Source organism: Microtus pennsylvanicus, chromosome 12 (assembly GCF_037038515.1).
Source record: "Microtus pennsylvanicus isolate mMicPen1 chromosome 12, mMicPen1.hap1, whole genome shotgun sequence".
Taxonomy (NCBI): Eukaryota; Metazoa; Chordata; class Mammalia; order Rodentia; family Cricetidae; genus Microtus; species Microtus pennsylvanicus.
In genome coordinates, this window is record NC_134590.1 from 4,314,639 (window position 1) to 4,329,351 (window position 14,713).

General features: G+C 47.2%; 1 protein-coding gene across 1 annotated transcript in view; it reads right to left on the reverse strand.

The window, feature by feature from the left end:
- The window catches only part of Pkd2 (polycystin 2, transient receptor potential cation channel), a 36,838-nt gene extending 24,852 nt beyond the window's left edge, over positions 1-11,986 (reverse strand). Inside the window, exons 1-3 of the mRNA XM_075942435.1 lie at positions 11,288-11,986; positions 5,439-5,552; positions 247-380 (exon numbers count right to left, since the gene is read on the reverse strand). Coding sequence (XP_075798550.1) covers positions 247-380; positions 5,439-5,552; positions 11,288-11,888 — 849 coding nt within the window. The 5' untranslated portion in view covers positions 11,889-11,986. The remainder of the gene's footprint in view (positions 1-246; positions 381-5,438; positions 5,553-11,287) is intronic.
- Between the last annotated feature and the right edge of the window lie 2,727 nt (positions 11,987-14,713).

Sequence of the window (14,713 nt, forward strand, 5' to 3'; positions counted from 1 at the left end):
CTGAATTTTACCTACCCCATTTTTCAAACTGGGGCACGTGTATTAGTATATACCCAGTATAATTGCTCTAGGAATTAATAAATGTGTCAAACATCTGTGCAAAGTGCTTCCAAGGTTTAAAATGAATACCAAGAGGGCCAGGAACTCTATATGACTCACTGAAGACACTCATGAGCGGAACTTACAACATGAAGTAAATAATATTCGGAAACAAGGAAGGAGTATTAGTCACTTATAAATAAATACCTTCCAGAAATCTTCCATCGAGGAGAGAGTTTTAAAGTTGGCTTTCTCTGTTTTAGACACTGGGGTGTCTATGAAAAGCTGGGACAATGTCCGCGTGTAGTAGTATACATTGGAACTCATCATGCCGTAGGTCACTGGAACACAGAAAGAACCAAGTGAGCATCCGGGGGGAGCCTAGGCACACATCTGCACAGCCGACAGCCTCCATGAGGGACTGCTCCTGCTAGGTGGACATTTTGCATAGATCAGTGTTCACGTAAGGTCAGTTCTCACCTGTGCCTTTCCTCTCCCACCAAAACTCTAGGTTATCCTATCTCTCTGCTTACATAAGAAATAGGGAGCATCGATGTTGGCCTGTGGGAAACAAAACAGGCCCAATACTGAGTACTGAACTGACTTCCCACGTGTGTATTGTTTGACCTCCGACTGTCCCCTGGATGACCTCTTGCAGCTGTTGAGGTTGCTGAGTTCAGAACCCGACACAGCCTTGGCATCTCCTGAGTCTGCGTTTGACTGTCTGTTCCCCTACACACACACACACACACACACACACACACACACACACACACACACACACACACACACACCTGTCCCTTCTTAGCTCTCCCAGACCAGCTCTCCATCCCTGCCCTCTCACAACTCTGGGGCTAATCTCTACTAACTTGACACCTGAGACCTTTGCCCCTTTATACATCAGGAGCGACAAATCTATTTGGTCCCCTGGCGCCCTATGCTCATCCCCTGACCATCTGGATGCAAGGATCCTTTAGCTTGGCCACAGCTGTTGGGAGAATCCTTACCAACAACTGTAAGGCTCCCTCCATGGTCACTACGCCTACACGTGTCACATCCTTATGGAGGAAGGTCTTTGGCTAATAAAGAAACTGCCTTGGCCCATCTGATAGGGCAGAATTTAGATAGGCGGAGTAAACAGAACAGAATGCTGGGAGGAAGAGGAAGTGAGCTCAGAGGCCATGCTCCCCTCTCCCGGGCAGACCCACACAATGAAGCAAGCCGCCAGGTCAGACATGCTGAATCTTTCCCGGTAAGACTGGTGCTACACAATCTATTAGAGATGGGTTAATCGGGATATCAGAATTAGCCAGTAAGGGCTAGAGCTAATGGGCCAAGCAGTGTTTAAAAGAATACAGTTTGTGTGTTGTTATTTCTGGTGAAAAGCTGGCCCTGTGGGAGCCGGGCGGGATGAAAAGCAGGCCTGCAGCTCCCACAACAACATCCTTACAAATGGCCCCTTCTTTTAATTTGCTTTATTGGATTGCTGTCTGCCTCCCACATGCCAATCAAATCCTGTATGAATACTGCAATCCAAGTGATGCCTCCACTACAGCGCTCAGAGACCATAATGAACAGACCACGGAGGAGACACGATGACAGCTCATAGGAGTAGAGGTTCTCATTGCTGGTCGTGTTTCCTGAGTCCTTGCTTTTACCCTGCGAGCTTCAGACCCTGCTCTGTAAGGTGAGCTGCTCTCTAGAATTTGTGGCTGCTTTATTTAAAATAACTAAAATAAGTACAAGGATAGCAGTGAAGAAATGTCCAGTCCTGGTGGCTTTTCCTTTCTAACTGGTCTGCTGCAAATATCTATTAGAAACTGGGGACTTCCGAGCCAGCAAGGCGGCTTAAGTAAAGGCACTTAGCACACATCCCTGGAGACCTGAGTCTAATTTCTGAAACCGAGGTAAGGATGAGAGGAGAACACTGGAGCCCTTTGCCCTCCACAGGTGCACCATGGCATGCCTGCTTCCGTGTACACATCATGAAAATTATCATGAAAATCTAGCACTTTAGCAAGTCCCATTTTAGACTGGAGTTATTCTGACTACAATGCAATAACTCCTATGCTCTGCTAAAGACAAAAAGCTTCAAGGAGGAGAAATGTGTTTTCTGTATCTTTCGGGCAGAGTGATGAACATGCAGATGATTATCTCTTGATTCTGTATAACTCATATTAAACTAATTTTGAATAAATGATTGATAAACCTGTCTCTCTTGTCCCTCTATTGTCAAGCAGCATATCAAAGATTAAAGAAGAATGAAGGTGATAATGATGCAACCTGAGTGTGTTTGAGAGTTCATCTCAAACAATCACTTAAGCAAGAAATTAACAGAAACCCACAGTCTGTGCAGTTGTGCAGAGAGTATATTAAATAACTTCCAGACCCTCACCTGCGCTTCTATGGTTTAATGTATATAGAATAAGAACAACATTCTTCAGATCATGCCTGGCCAACTTCTTACTCCAACACCAGACTGGTCTTAGTTCAGGATTTGGAATGCTAATCCATCCAATGGGACAGTTAGTAGACACGAGTATCAACAAGAAGTGACCTCTTCCTTCAAACAAGGGACTCATATGTCCTCAGAAAGTCTGCTGCCTGTCCACCTCCCTCACACAGAGGAATGGACAGAGGGGCTGCCTGTCCACCTCACCTCACACAGAGGAATGGACAGAGGGGCTGGCTGCCTGTCCACCTCACCTCACACAAAGGGATGGACAGAGGGGCTGCCTGTCCACCTCACCTCACACAGAGAGATGGACAGAGGGGATGCCTGTCCACCTCACCTCACACAAAGGGATGGACAGAGGGGATGCCTGTCCACCTCACCTCACACAGAGGGCTAGATAGAGGGGCTGCCTGTCCACCTCACCTCACACAGAGAGATGGACAGAGGGGATGCCTGTCCACCTCCCTCACACAGAGGGCTAGATAGAGGGGCTGCCTGTCCACCTCACCTCACACAGAGGAATGGACAGAGGGGCTGCCTGTCCACCTCACCTCACACAAAGGGATGGACAGAGGGGCTGCCTGTCCACCTCACCTCACACAAAGGGATGGACAGAGGGGCTGCCTGTCCACCTCACCTCACACAGAGAGATGGACAGAGGGGCTGCCTGCCCACCTCCCTCACACAGAGGGCTAGATAGAGGGGCTGCCTGTCCACCTCACCTCACACAGAGGAATGGACAGAGGGGCTGGCTGCCTGTCCACCTCACCTCACACAAAGGGATGGACAGAGGGGCTGCCTGTCCACCTCACCTCACACAAAGGGATGGACAGAGGGGCTGCCTGTCCACCTCACCTCACACAGAGAGATGGACAGAGGGGCTGCCTGCCCACCTCCCTCACACAGAGGGATGTATAGAGGCGCAATGCCCTGAGCAGCAATGCCTGTGAATCCAGTCAATACAGGGGCAAAGGAGACACAAACAAATGAAGTGGAAGAGTCCTTGTGGTCAAATAAATGATTAGTTGGTTACTTTCAATTAGTGTGAAACTTCAGGGGTTAATATAGGACATTTTGGGGGTGCTTTACCTACTAGCTGCTGTTGGAAATTATTTGTTAATAGGTGCTACACAGATTATTAGAAATGGGTTAAGCAAGATATGAGAGTTAGCCAAGAAGAGGATAGATATAATGGGCCAGACAGTGTTTATATGAATACAGTTTGTGTGTTGTTATTTCGGGTGTAAAGCTAACCATGCGTGAGCGGGGGCAGGACGAAAAACAGGCCTGCCCACAGCCCACTACAACTTCTAAACATGGTATAGACACCTTCAAAAGGTGTCTCCTTTGTTTCCATCATTCTTCACACCAGACACTGGCATTTGCGCTGAAATTCTCGAGATCAGTATTAGCTTTCATGGCTTCACTCAGAGAGAAGCAAAATTCCACTATTGTGTAGCACCCCCTGCTGGACATCAGGAGATGATGCTTCTAGCATTGAAGGTAAAAAATTATTCGGCCACCTGTTTGCCCTAAAACCAAATAAGACCGAAGCATCTTAGACCCAAACATTCCTGGGTCTTCTCTCCTGTAAATTATACTCTTGAGAAAATATTTTCCATTTTTTTCACCTGCCAGCATATTATAGGGCGTATAAATGAGGAAAATGGATGAAGGTGCACACAAGGAAAGGCTGCTCCTAACTGGAGTCATCTCTCCAGTCTCCCACCCAAAGAACATTATTAAGTTACGAGGTGGTGTCTTACCGGGAAAGATTCAGCATGTCTGACCTGGCGACTGCCTCACTTCCCTTCTTCCCAGCATTCTGTTCTGTCTACTCCACCTATCTAAATCCTGCCCTATCAAAAAGCCAAGGCAGTTTCTTTATTAACCAATGAAAGTAACACATAGACATATGACCTTCCCACATCAAGAGGTTTACAATTTCAACCTATTAAGTTACGGATTAAATTCTGATCCTCTCCACGTACAAAAGTGATGGATTCTTTTCTGTGTGGCTGTCGGCTGTTAAGCATCTCTCAATCCACATTGAAGAGGCAGGTTTCTCCTTAGGAGTTTAGTAAAAAGCCTGAGGACGGGCAAGGCACAGACTGGCTTCTTTGTACCCATAAAAAGCCTCAGAGAAGACATAACAGAAATCAGGCCAGCAAGATGGTCAGCAGTTACAGCACTTACCGAGCAAGCCTAATGGCCTGAGTTCAAGCTGGAACCCGTAGAAAAGGGAAGGGAAAGGAAGGGCTTCACAGCTGTCCCCTGACATCCACAAGAACACTGGCATGTGCATGCATACATGCATGCGTCACTCACACACACACACACACTCTCTCTCTTAAAAACCCATGCTTCAACATGCTTCAATTCAGGTTACCTGTAACTTTTCTGGACTAGAAAGCAAACAAACAAAACAAAAGAACTGAGATGGGCTCTGAGCTATGGCTTCCCTCCCCCTCTTTCCCCGGAAGGATGTGTGAACATCCCGGAATAAGAGAGGAGGGACATGAACTAGGTCAGCTAGGTTTCCTTTAAGAGTCTAGTGATTGTTGAGGACTTGGGAGAAATAAGGACCTTTAGAAAAAGCAATGACCCAACTGTCAGGATCCTAAAGGGGACTTGGAAGGCAGGAGCCACCATGAGCAGTCTGTCACCTGAGAGTTCAGCACGGACATGGAAGCTAACATCCAAACCCTCTGTCTGGGATTTTTGTAGACAGCAGGTTTCCTGTGCACCTCACGTGGAAATCTGTCACAACTAACAATGAACTGGCCAGCAGAGAATTCCTCAAATCCCAACCTGAACCGGAAGCCACAGAAAAGAAAATTGCTGGCTTGACCTCCTGGTCCTCACATACTTCTCCTCCATTGTAGCAATGACAGGCCAAACACCTTCAGAACATCTCCGCTAGAGAGGGCAAGCATGTACTCACAGATGCACAGGACTACGAGGAACAGGAGGTAAATGACCAGCTCCCGCAGCACACTTTTCAGGTATTTCTCCCGGTTAGTGCTGCGCTCCTCCATGAGTCTTGTTCCCCAGAGACCTTTAAAACAAGGAAAAGCAAATACAACAAGGTCATCTTTCTTAAGACATTTTACAAGTGGCAAAGAAGAAAATGAAATTAATAGTACGCCAGTTCTCACAGGGAAATACAGATACCTAAGAATATGCAGGCAGGCAAACTGCACGTGATTCGGAAGTGAATTTATTTGGTATACACCATGCCCCACCCGCCTCAAAAGTACAAGATCCAAGGCAACTCAGTCATCTTTGTAGCTTCTAGGACCATTAGCAAATCTCGTTAAAAGTTTAGGAGGATGGGAAATGAAGGCAATTTAAAAGACTTGGCAACTGTGTGCATCTGCTTGGAAAAGGATACATCTGGTACCCTCCCTGCTAGGCCTGACTAAGTAGATGGTGTGGCCGCAGGATAAACCCCTCTGTGGTTGTGACAGTGCAAAATCCGAGTTGTTGATCATTTCCATCTGGAAACATCTACTGAGCTTCTAACATGGTGGCAGAGAGGTCACTCTGTGCTCTCCTGTGTCCTATAAGAAACACAGTGACCACTGACCACGCTTAGCCCGTTTATGCTTAACAGGTGTTTTCAAAGCCAATTAATATGGTTTTAAATTAACAGCAACCGTTCATGCGACTCCTCTGTCTTTCTTTTTGGGAAAAACTACGCTCAGCGGCCATGTTGTGTATTTCCAGCAGATGGAAAGTGTCGGGTGGTGAAGGAAAGATGATGTAACCCTCGGAGAGATTGCTGGAGAGAATTACCGGTTTGGGATTCGGCCAGCAGGCAGCATGGTGGCTGTCCAAGGTCCCCTTAATGAACAGTGTGGTTGAGTCTCAATGCTGGTTCCCCCAAACACTAACTTCTCAATCCTTCCAGTTAGGCTATTAACAGAATCAAACCTCGCTCTCCCATGTTAGCTGTAGCTCAATCTAGACTCTAGACCTTAACCCGCCTCATTAACCCAAATTCAGACCACACGTTAGCCAGAACCAAGCCACGGGAGAAAGGAGAACAGCATGGAGGAAATGAGGGATCATTAAGGTTGATACACCTTTTAGGCCTTATAACAACACAAGAGCTCTACTCCAACTTATATATTCCGTTTCCTTTACTTCCTTTTCAAAAATGAGCATCCAAACTTCACGGACACCGTGTTACTCATCACAGGCTTCGCACTCTGAAAGTCGGACACAGTTTATGACTGGGCCTGCCAAGAGCTGGCATTCGCTCACGCAGAAGAAATGCAGCAAGGGGAATGTTTACTCATTGCAACCCTATTATATTCAAGAGTTTTCACAAACTTAGACGACGTGGAAAGTTACAAGACAGGCTAATGCCGCAGTCAAGGCTCAGGCTCGGCGGCCTCGGTACGACCATTCTTTTATCTCTGGGTAGAGTTCTGGAGGCCAGCTCCACAGTGTCCACGTGGTGACTGCTAGTCTCTTTAGCATCTTTACTGCTACGTGGTCAGTGATTTTATTCTTCCCAATGGTTTATAGACAGCCATGCTCTAGGGAATAGACATAAGTTCATGCAAATGGTATTCTCTGACCTTTACATAAAAACAGACAAAAACGATGTCAGGTTTTTCTCAAACCAAATTTGCAATGAATTATGGCAATTTAGTTCAAGCCCTTAAAAGGAAAAGAAATGTCTCCCCTTTCTTATCTCTATTACTGTCATGTATTTACTTTTTCTAAATCACCCTACCTACCTCCTAAATATTAAAATTGTTAATTCCCCCACCCCCACACTGGATATATATAGAGAGAGGTCTATCTTAGGAGACAAGGGCCCCTCAGACAGGGGCCTACATCTGTCCTACATGTCCACCACCCATGAGGACACAGGCTACCCTGCTACCCTTGAGTGAAGGGGCTTAGCCACTCCCCTATTTTTCTGGCTAAACCGTGGCTCAGGCCCTTAGGAAGGTTCCGGTATGGGAGTATCTGGAGAGGCAACCGACACAGCACGGAAGAAGGAGCACTGCAAAGGACTGTTGGAGACTAGTTCCCTGGGGGCACAGCCTGCCCATCAAATATATTAAAAATTGTATTTATTAAATAAAAAACCATGTCCAGCAACTAAATAATAAATATGTAAAGTGTAACACAATGAAATAGAAATCAGTCATCTAAGGAACAAAGTTCGGATGCACGCTGCTGTAGGGAGGAGCTTGAAAACAGGCGACACAAAACAAGCCACACAGCAGGGCTGATTCTGAGTCCACGTGCAGTGGACTTGGACATGATCACGAAAAGTCTGGGAGGAAATACTAAACAAAAGCATGCTGTTAGAAATATATCTAATACCCAGCCAGCTGCGGCCAGAAAGGTGAATGTGAAAGTTCTCCTACTTCAGATAAACTAGGGATCTGGATATACGGAGTAGTTGATATGGCTAATCCTAAATGTTTTGATGAGTCAACATTTAAAAACCAGGGAAATATGAAAAAATGAATGGCTAAAGTTAGGTATGAACGCTGCAGGTACTTGTCATAGCAAGAACAGCTATGGGCGCCAATGCTCATAATTAAATTCTGGTGCCAATATTTAAAAGCTGCGACCTTGGGGAAGTCATTTAAGCTATAAAAGCCTTGGTTCCCTCATCAGGAAGATGGTGTGAGGCTAGAGTCTACCCTGAGGACAAAACAATGAGGAAAACCCTGGGGTTGTAAAAGCTCCCAATATCTCCAAATATCCCTTATGGGACAAACCACTAGGCTGGTGATGAAGCACAAGTGGACTCTGGAGACTCCAACAAGGCTGGGTCAGTCACTGCACACAGTGATCACGAGCGGCAGCTAAGAATGGAGAGTCATACTGGTTACCACTTTGGGGTAGTACTGTTTGGTATGGCCACCTTCAGACTTTTACAAACCTCAATAACCTTCCCAATAATTGAATTCGCCCCTCTGTAGACATCAGAAAGGTGGAAGAAACGCAAGTTATATGTGCGGCAAAAGAGTGGCAGCCACTAATCAAACGGTACACGTCAGTGCCAAGCTTTGATTGTTTCAGGGAAAACAAAAGCAATCCTCGTGTTCATTTGTGCCCTAGCAATATGTGACAGGAGTTGCTAGCTGTGGACAGAAATCCATGACCCCTGCTGGATACGTGGCTCTATTATACTCTTCAGCCCTCCTGACAGTATTGTTAGTTACGTGAATTGAGAATTTGCTGGTGCAGCAGGAATCAAACGAAGCAAGGGTTGTTTCCAAGGTGGTATCGGGGCACTGCCATCGAATCATTCAGCCGTCCTTTGCTTCCTCTGGTTCAGGCTTCCAGCACCTCCACAGTGGCCTCCTGCCACACCTGCCTGGCTACCTACCTCTGGGAACCATCCAGGATCTAAGCTGCCAAGTCCGGTTCATCTAGCACACTCTGCTGCAGCTGAGAAGCCTTCAACTACCTCCTAATATCTAGAGATACAGTTTAATTGCCCAGGTAGATGCCATGTACCTCAGAACAAGACTTTGAACAGTCCTGCAACCTCAACTCCTCACTGCTAAGGAGGTAAGTCCATCCACTGTCCAAAGCACAGGGAGCACTGTTTGCTGTCCACCTACTATTCCTGGGGGCAGGAGAATGGAGACTGAGCCCAACAGATCCAGAGGAGTGACAAGGGAGAACCTGACAATCTAGATTCACTAAACTCCTTTAATAATCCCCACTATCTGTGAATATAGCAAAAGTCACTTTCTGTCCCAATCCTTGGGGATTATTTACATGTTATATATGCAGTTTTCATTACTGTTATCCCACAAGCCAGAAAGAAAAAAATCCACGTCTGGCTCACTGTTAGTTATTGCGCATTTCTGGGCTGTTCTTTGGGAAAGAGTGACACGCTACTATAACTATCTTCTTTTATAACTGCTAGCAGTCCGCCATCCTCATACTTAATATTTAATACCTGTGGCTTACTTAATAAGCCACAAGAGGTCAACTACATTTCTTCCTAACAGAAATAAAATGCTCAAAATTTTCCATAATTAATAACTTCTCAAGTTTGTTCTCTTGTGAATTTCACCTTTGATAAAGGCACCATCCCATTATGTTATTATTATTATTACCATCATTATTTTTAGAGTTTACTAGGTATTACTGAGGGAAGAGATGCAGAGGTAGACAGGGAAAGACCCTGGGAAGGGATTCATAGCTGCCAAGGCCTCTCCAGTGCTCCTCTCTCTCAGGACCTTGACAAAGTTCACACTGGTCAAGTATGCATGGCTCACTGTGAGTTTACTGAAATTCTTCCTTTAAAGAAATAGATATCTATATATGCCTCAATATAAAAGCATACTTCTATTTCATGGTCTCCCATTATTCAGTTCAAAGTTAAGTATGTTATTACCAATCGCTCAAGCTGATTTTAAAACCATGTGACTTTCCATTATCTATTAACTTACAAGAAATGTGTACTTCATGTTGGTGAATACGTTTTAAAAGCACTTCTGACATAATTTAAAATAGGAATCTGTTTCACAGGGTTCTAGACATTAAAATAAACTTTAGCGTTTCGCTGTTCTATCTATTAAAGTTACCCCACAGGGATGTTTTGCTTCTCACCACGCCCCACATCACATTAACTGCACACATATGTAAAAGCAGGGCCTAAGTGAACTTTCATTATGCGTAACATTCACGGAGCACAAGGACGTGCTGCCCATTTTGGATGTCTGCTCATTTAATTCTTTTCAACTCTGGCCATTTCTTTTCTAAAAGAAAACTCAAACTCAAGGACTGGAGCAGTTAAATGGCAGGTTCAAGGTCAAACAGTAGGAGAACCAGGATTTAAATGTAGGCCTAACCTGTGTAAACCACACAGCTTCAACAGCACTGAGAACTGCAGACAAAGAAGAGGGCGGGGGGGGGGGGGGGGTGATGACGAAAACAAGAAATACCAGGAGGGAACTCTTAAAAGCTGGAGAGTTATTTAACTAGGTGGCTGAGAGTTAGTGAAACTTTTCCTCGGATGCCTCTGGTGGCAAAACATTGAGAACACGGGGTTCAATGTGCTATTGGAAAATCCGCCTCCTCTCCAGCCTCGGGGAGAGTTGTGCACAGCAAACGCTGACACATTAACCAGCTGGTATCTGGAGAAGCAATCATCTTGTTGCGATGGCAGAGAACATTATTTTGAAACATACTTTCAGTCCTTAAACCCACGCGGGGTGGAGGTAATATTTTCTTTGCAAGTGTTTAAGAAATATGTCTAGAGTTAGAAATGGTCAAAAATGTGTTTCTACAGACCGTACTGTATTATTGCCAGCAACAACTACCCTCTCAACCAATAGTGCCCATCTAAAGGTCATCACTCTCAAAACTTGGGTAGCACTGTTGGTTCCTTCCTAGACTGGCTGAAGGGACCTGCATCGCCGCCAAATGAAAATCTTGGGAGCTGGAATAAACTACCTCCTCGTTTTGTGACATTTAACAAACACACAGTTCCAGCTATCATCAGTTGCACTAGAATATTCTCTTTTTGTCCACTACAAGTCCTCTCACAGCCGCGCCTCCCGCAAAACAGCTTTCTCCTATTTTCCAAAGTGTACTAGCTCCTAATGAGAGGGGGAGGCGCCCGACGAATTCGCACCAAGGGCGCAGTGGAATTCCATGCTGGGTACCGGAAGCCTGGCAGAGTTTGCAGAGGTAGGGAAGGAGCTGGGGTGGAGACGGGAACGTGAAGGACGAGGGTTCGAGGCCTCTGGCAAGCAGTTCTCCCGCGCTCACTGGACGGCGCGGTCCGGTTCTTACCTCGCAGCCCGCGCACCAGTCTCTCGGCCCAAGCCACTCGGGGCAGCTGCCCATCCAGCGGGAGATGGCGATGCAACGGGTCCCCGCCGCCTGCGGGGCTGGGACACGGCGCGCCCTGGTCCTCTAGCCGGCGCCTCCTCCCACTTGGGTGCCCGGTGCCTCGGTAGCTCCCCAGGGCTCGGCCGCGGGCTCCCGTCGAGCTCACAGCCGAGGAGGAGGCCGACCTGCGACTGCCCGGACGCCACTCCACGTCCATCTCCACCACCATTCCTCCTTCCTCTCCTTCCACCTCGTCGTCGTCATCGTCCTCCTCGGCCTCGAAGCCCGGGTTATCGCGGCTCCACGCCTGCCGGGAGCACGACGAGAGCGGAGGGGATGGGGAAGCCGAGGCTCCGGCCGGAGGATCCCGCGCAGCCGCTTGCCGGATGCGCTCCATCTCGATCTCCAGGCCCCGCTGCTCCCGGAGGCCTCCGGGGACCGCCAGGCCGCCCCTCACAGCCGCGCCTCCTGCAGCCAGCCGGCCGGGTCCCGGAGCTCGCGGCGCGGGCGAGCGCTTCGCATCTCCGGGCGGCTGCGGCTGCACGCGGTTGGAGTTCACCATCTCGGTCACTGGCGCCTAGCGCGCCCCGGGGCGCCGCTGCCCTCGGCCGCAGGAGCCATATTCTTTTCTTCCCGGGGTCCGCCGCCTGCTCCCCGCCTCCGCCCGCCCCCTCGGCCCGCCTCCCGGGGCCGGGCCTTGACCGGGATGACTTCAGGCGGGGTGTGTGGGGGGGGGGGAATGGCCCTGACCCCCAGCGCACGCCCCGCGCTCCCCCGGCCAGCGTTCCAAGTGGAGCCAGGGTCCAGAGCGGCGCCCACATTCCTATGGGGTGGTTCGCGAAAGGAGGGAGTGTTTGGCCTGCCAGCTCCTCTGGAAAAGGAGGCCTGGATTTGTGCGTGCCTGCATGACCTCGAGATAATGCTTAGGCCCTGTCCATCTCCTGCCTAGGTTTACCAAGGCGCAAAAAGGAGTGTAAAAACTGAGACCTTCGCGTGGGATAGAGTGAACTTGTGAAATCCTGCTTAAAATGAAGTCTCTAGGCGCGCAAAGAAATCTACTCTTCATTTAAAAACAGGAACAGATCACTAAGTATGCCTCTCCTTGCCCTTGCAGCCCTCGTCCTCCTGATTCTCCTGTCTCCTCTCTCCAGAAGTCATGGGGATTTGAAGAACTAGGTTTTGGGACTCTCTCGGATTGCTAATGCCTGCACCATTATCTCATTTCCTACCCAGCACTAGGCTCTGGGGAACGGAATCCTGCCTCAGGCCTTACATTTAGCTTTTCATTCCTCATTCCTCATTCCTCACCCTATGCTCAACTGACACATCCAATTTAATACTTTGCAGTTGGTTCATGTTAAGCCTGCTGCTCCAAGCTCGGATTCTATGGTGTCCCCATCTCTTTTAAATTTCACATCCCTGGTTGGGACATCCCATCTCTCCCTTCACTTCTAAGGTTCACTTCTGAGGCTTCTCTTAGGACATTTCTCATCTGCCTCTACTTTAAGTCCCTCACGGGTCTTCTTGTTACGTCTCCCCTCAAAAGTTTCTCTGATAAACCCTCTACTATTTGTTTGTTTGTTTTTTGAGACAGGGTTTCTCTGTAGCTTTGGAACCTGTCCTGGAACTAGCTCCTGTATAGAACACACAGAGATCCGCCAGCCTCTGCCTTCGGAGTCCTGGGATTAAAGGCGTGAGCCACTTTTAATTCCCACTGATGGTGGTGTCATTCCACACTGGAGCAAATGATTTCAGTCAGTCCCACCTCTCTTCTGTCATTCCAACACTAATCCAGCCTCACCTTAGCTTTGGGGATAAGACTGGATTGGAAGCCTTCAGAAGTGCTATGGCCCCTGTGTTTTCCCATGTCCCCACTGTTTCCAGATTATAGAGTCAGCCATGTTAATGCATAAAGGAGTCAATGGAATTCTAGCTTAAATAATAACATTTAGTTTCTGTAGTTCAGCAAATGGGCATGACCTGATCCTAGATTTGTTTGCTAGATTTGTTATCACAACCTACCTGATGCTGTGTTCAAAACAAATGTGTTTTCTCAAAGTAGGTTAGTTGCCCTCTCCTGAGGTCTCCCTTGACTTGCTGATGGCCCATTTTGCCTGTGTGTCCTCTTTATCCTTCCTTGGATGCTTTCTCCTCTTGCACCTCTTCCTCCTCATCATAGTGGTTACAGACAACCATAACTGTATGATTTAAATTTAGTTGTTATGAGAAAGACCCAATGACCAAGTATAGTCATATCCTGAGATGCTAGAGCTTAGGCATTCAACACATGATTTGGGGCCGGGGTATACACACTTCAGTTATAATGGGCCCTACAATATTTTTCTAGAATGGTCTGCCTATTGTGCATCTATCTGTGCAGCATTATTTGTTGACCTTGTATGGATTTCATGTATGTAAAATTAAGAACTGGGTAAGTTAAGTAGAATGTAATAATGACCCTGGTCTCAAGAGAAGATGGATCTAACAAAGAAAGGTGTAGCAATCTCCCACTGGAGAGGTCGGGATGCCTCTTTCCAGGTCATTTAGAGAGGCAGTTTCTGAGTTGTCCCACCTGCAGTGTGCTAACAGAATAGCTGCTTAACAGGCATTTTCCCAAAGAAGCCAGATATGAAAAGAAAGCACAGACTCAACCAGAAAATAGGTTCAGTCAGTGCATTGATTATTTTTGGGGGTAGGGACTCAAGATGGGGTTTCTCTGTGTAACTTTGGAGCCTGTTCTGAAACTCGTTCTGCAGACCAAACTGGCCTTGAACTCACAGAGAACCTTCTGTCCCTGCCTGAGTTCTGGGATTAAAGACATGCACCTCCACCAGCCGGCCAGTGCATTGATTTTTAAATGTGATTCAAAGAACTGTAGCCATCACTTTAGGTGCTTAGAAATAGAGACCTCGCATCTCTCACACCAGTCTTACCGACTCAGAAATTCTAGAAGTTTTGCTCTGGAATTCAGAATCTCGTTGGAGGCTTCTGACACCCTAGTGTGAGAAGCAACACTATGTTTCAGATGAAAGAGTTTTCACACAATCCATCTTGTAGCCCAGTGATGATATCACCCAGAAACCACTCCTAGAAGAAATTTTAGAGGTGCTCTCCTTCTTTAGTGGGTCTTTGTTTACATCCCACTAATTCATTATCAGCACCCTAGGAGCAGATGGCTGCATAGTCTGGGGGAAGTTACTTTCCTTGTGCCTGTGAACACGGAAATAGTGCTAAATCCTGCCTCTCAGGTTTGCAGAATTTTTTCCCAAATAGAAGACAGTAGGTCACTGCTGAGCGTGTGCCTTTCTCATCTGTCCTCGGCATCTCTTGCTAGTCCCTGTGAAGTCCCTTGCTTTAAACAGGAGTGCGTGGATGAGAAAAGTGCCT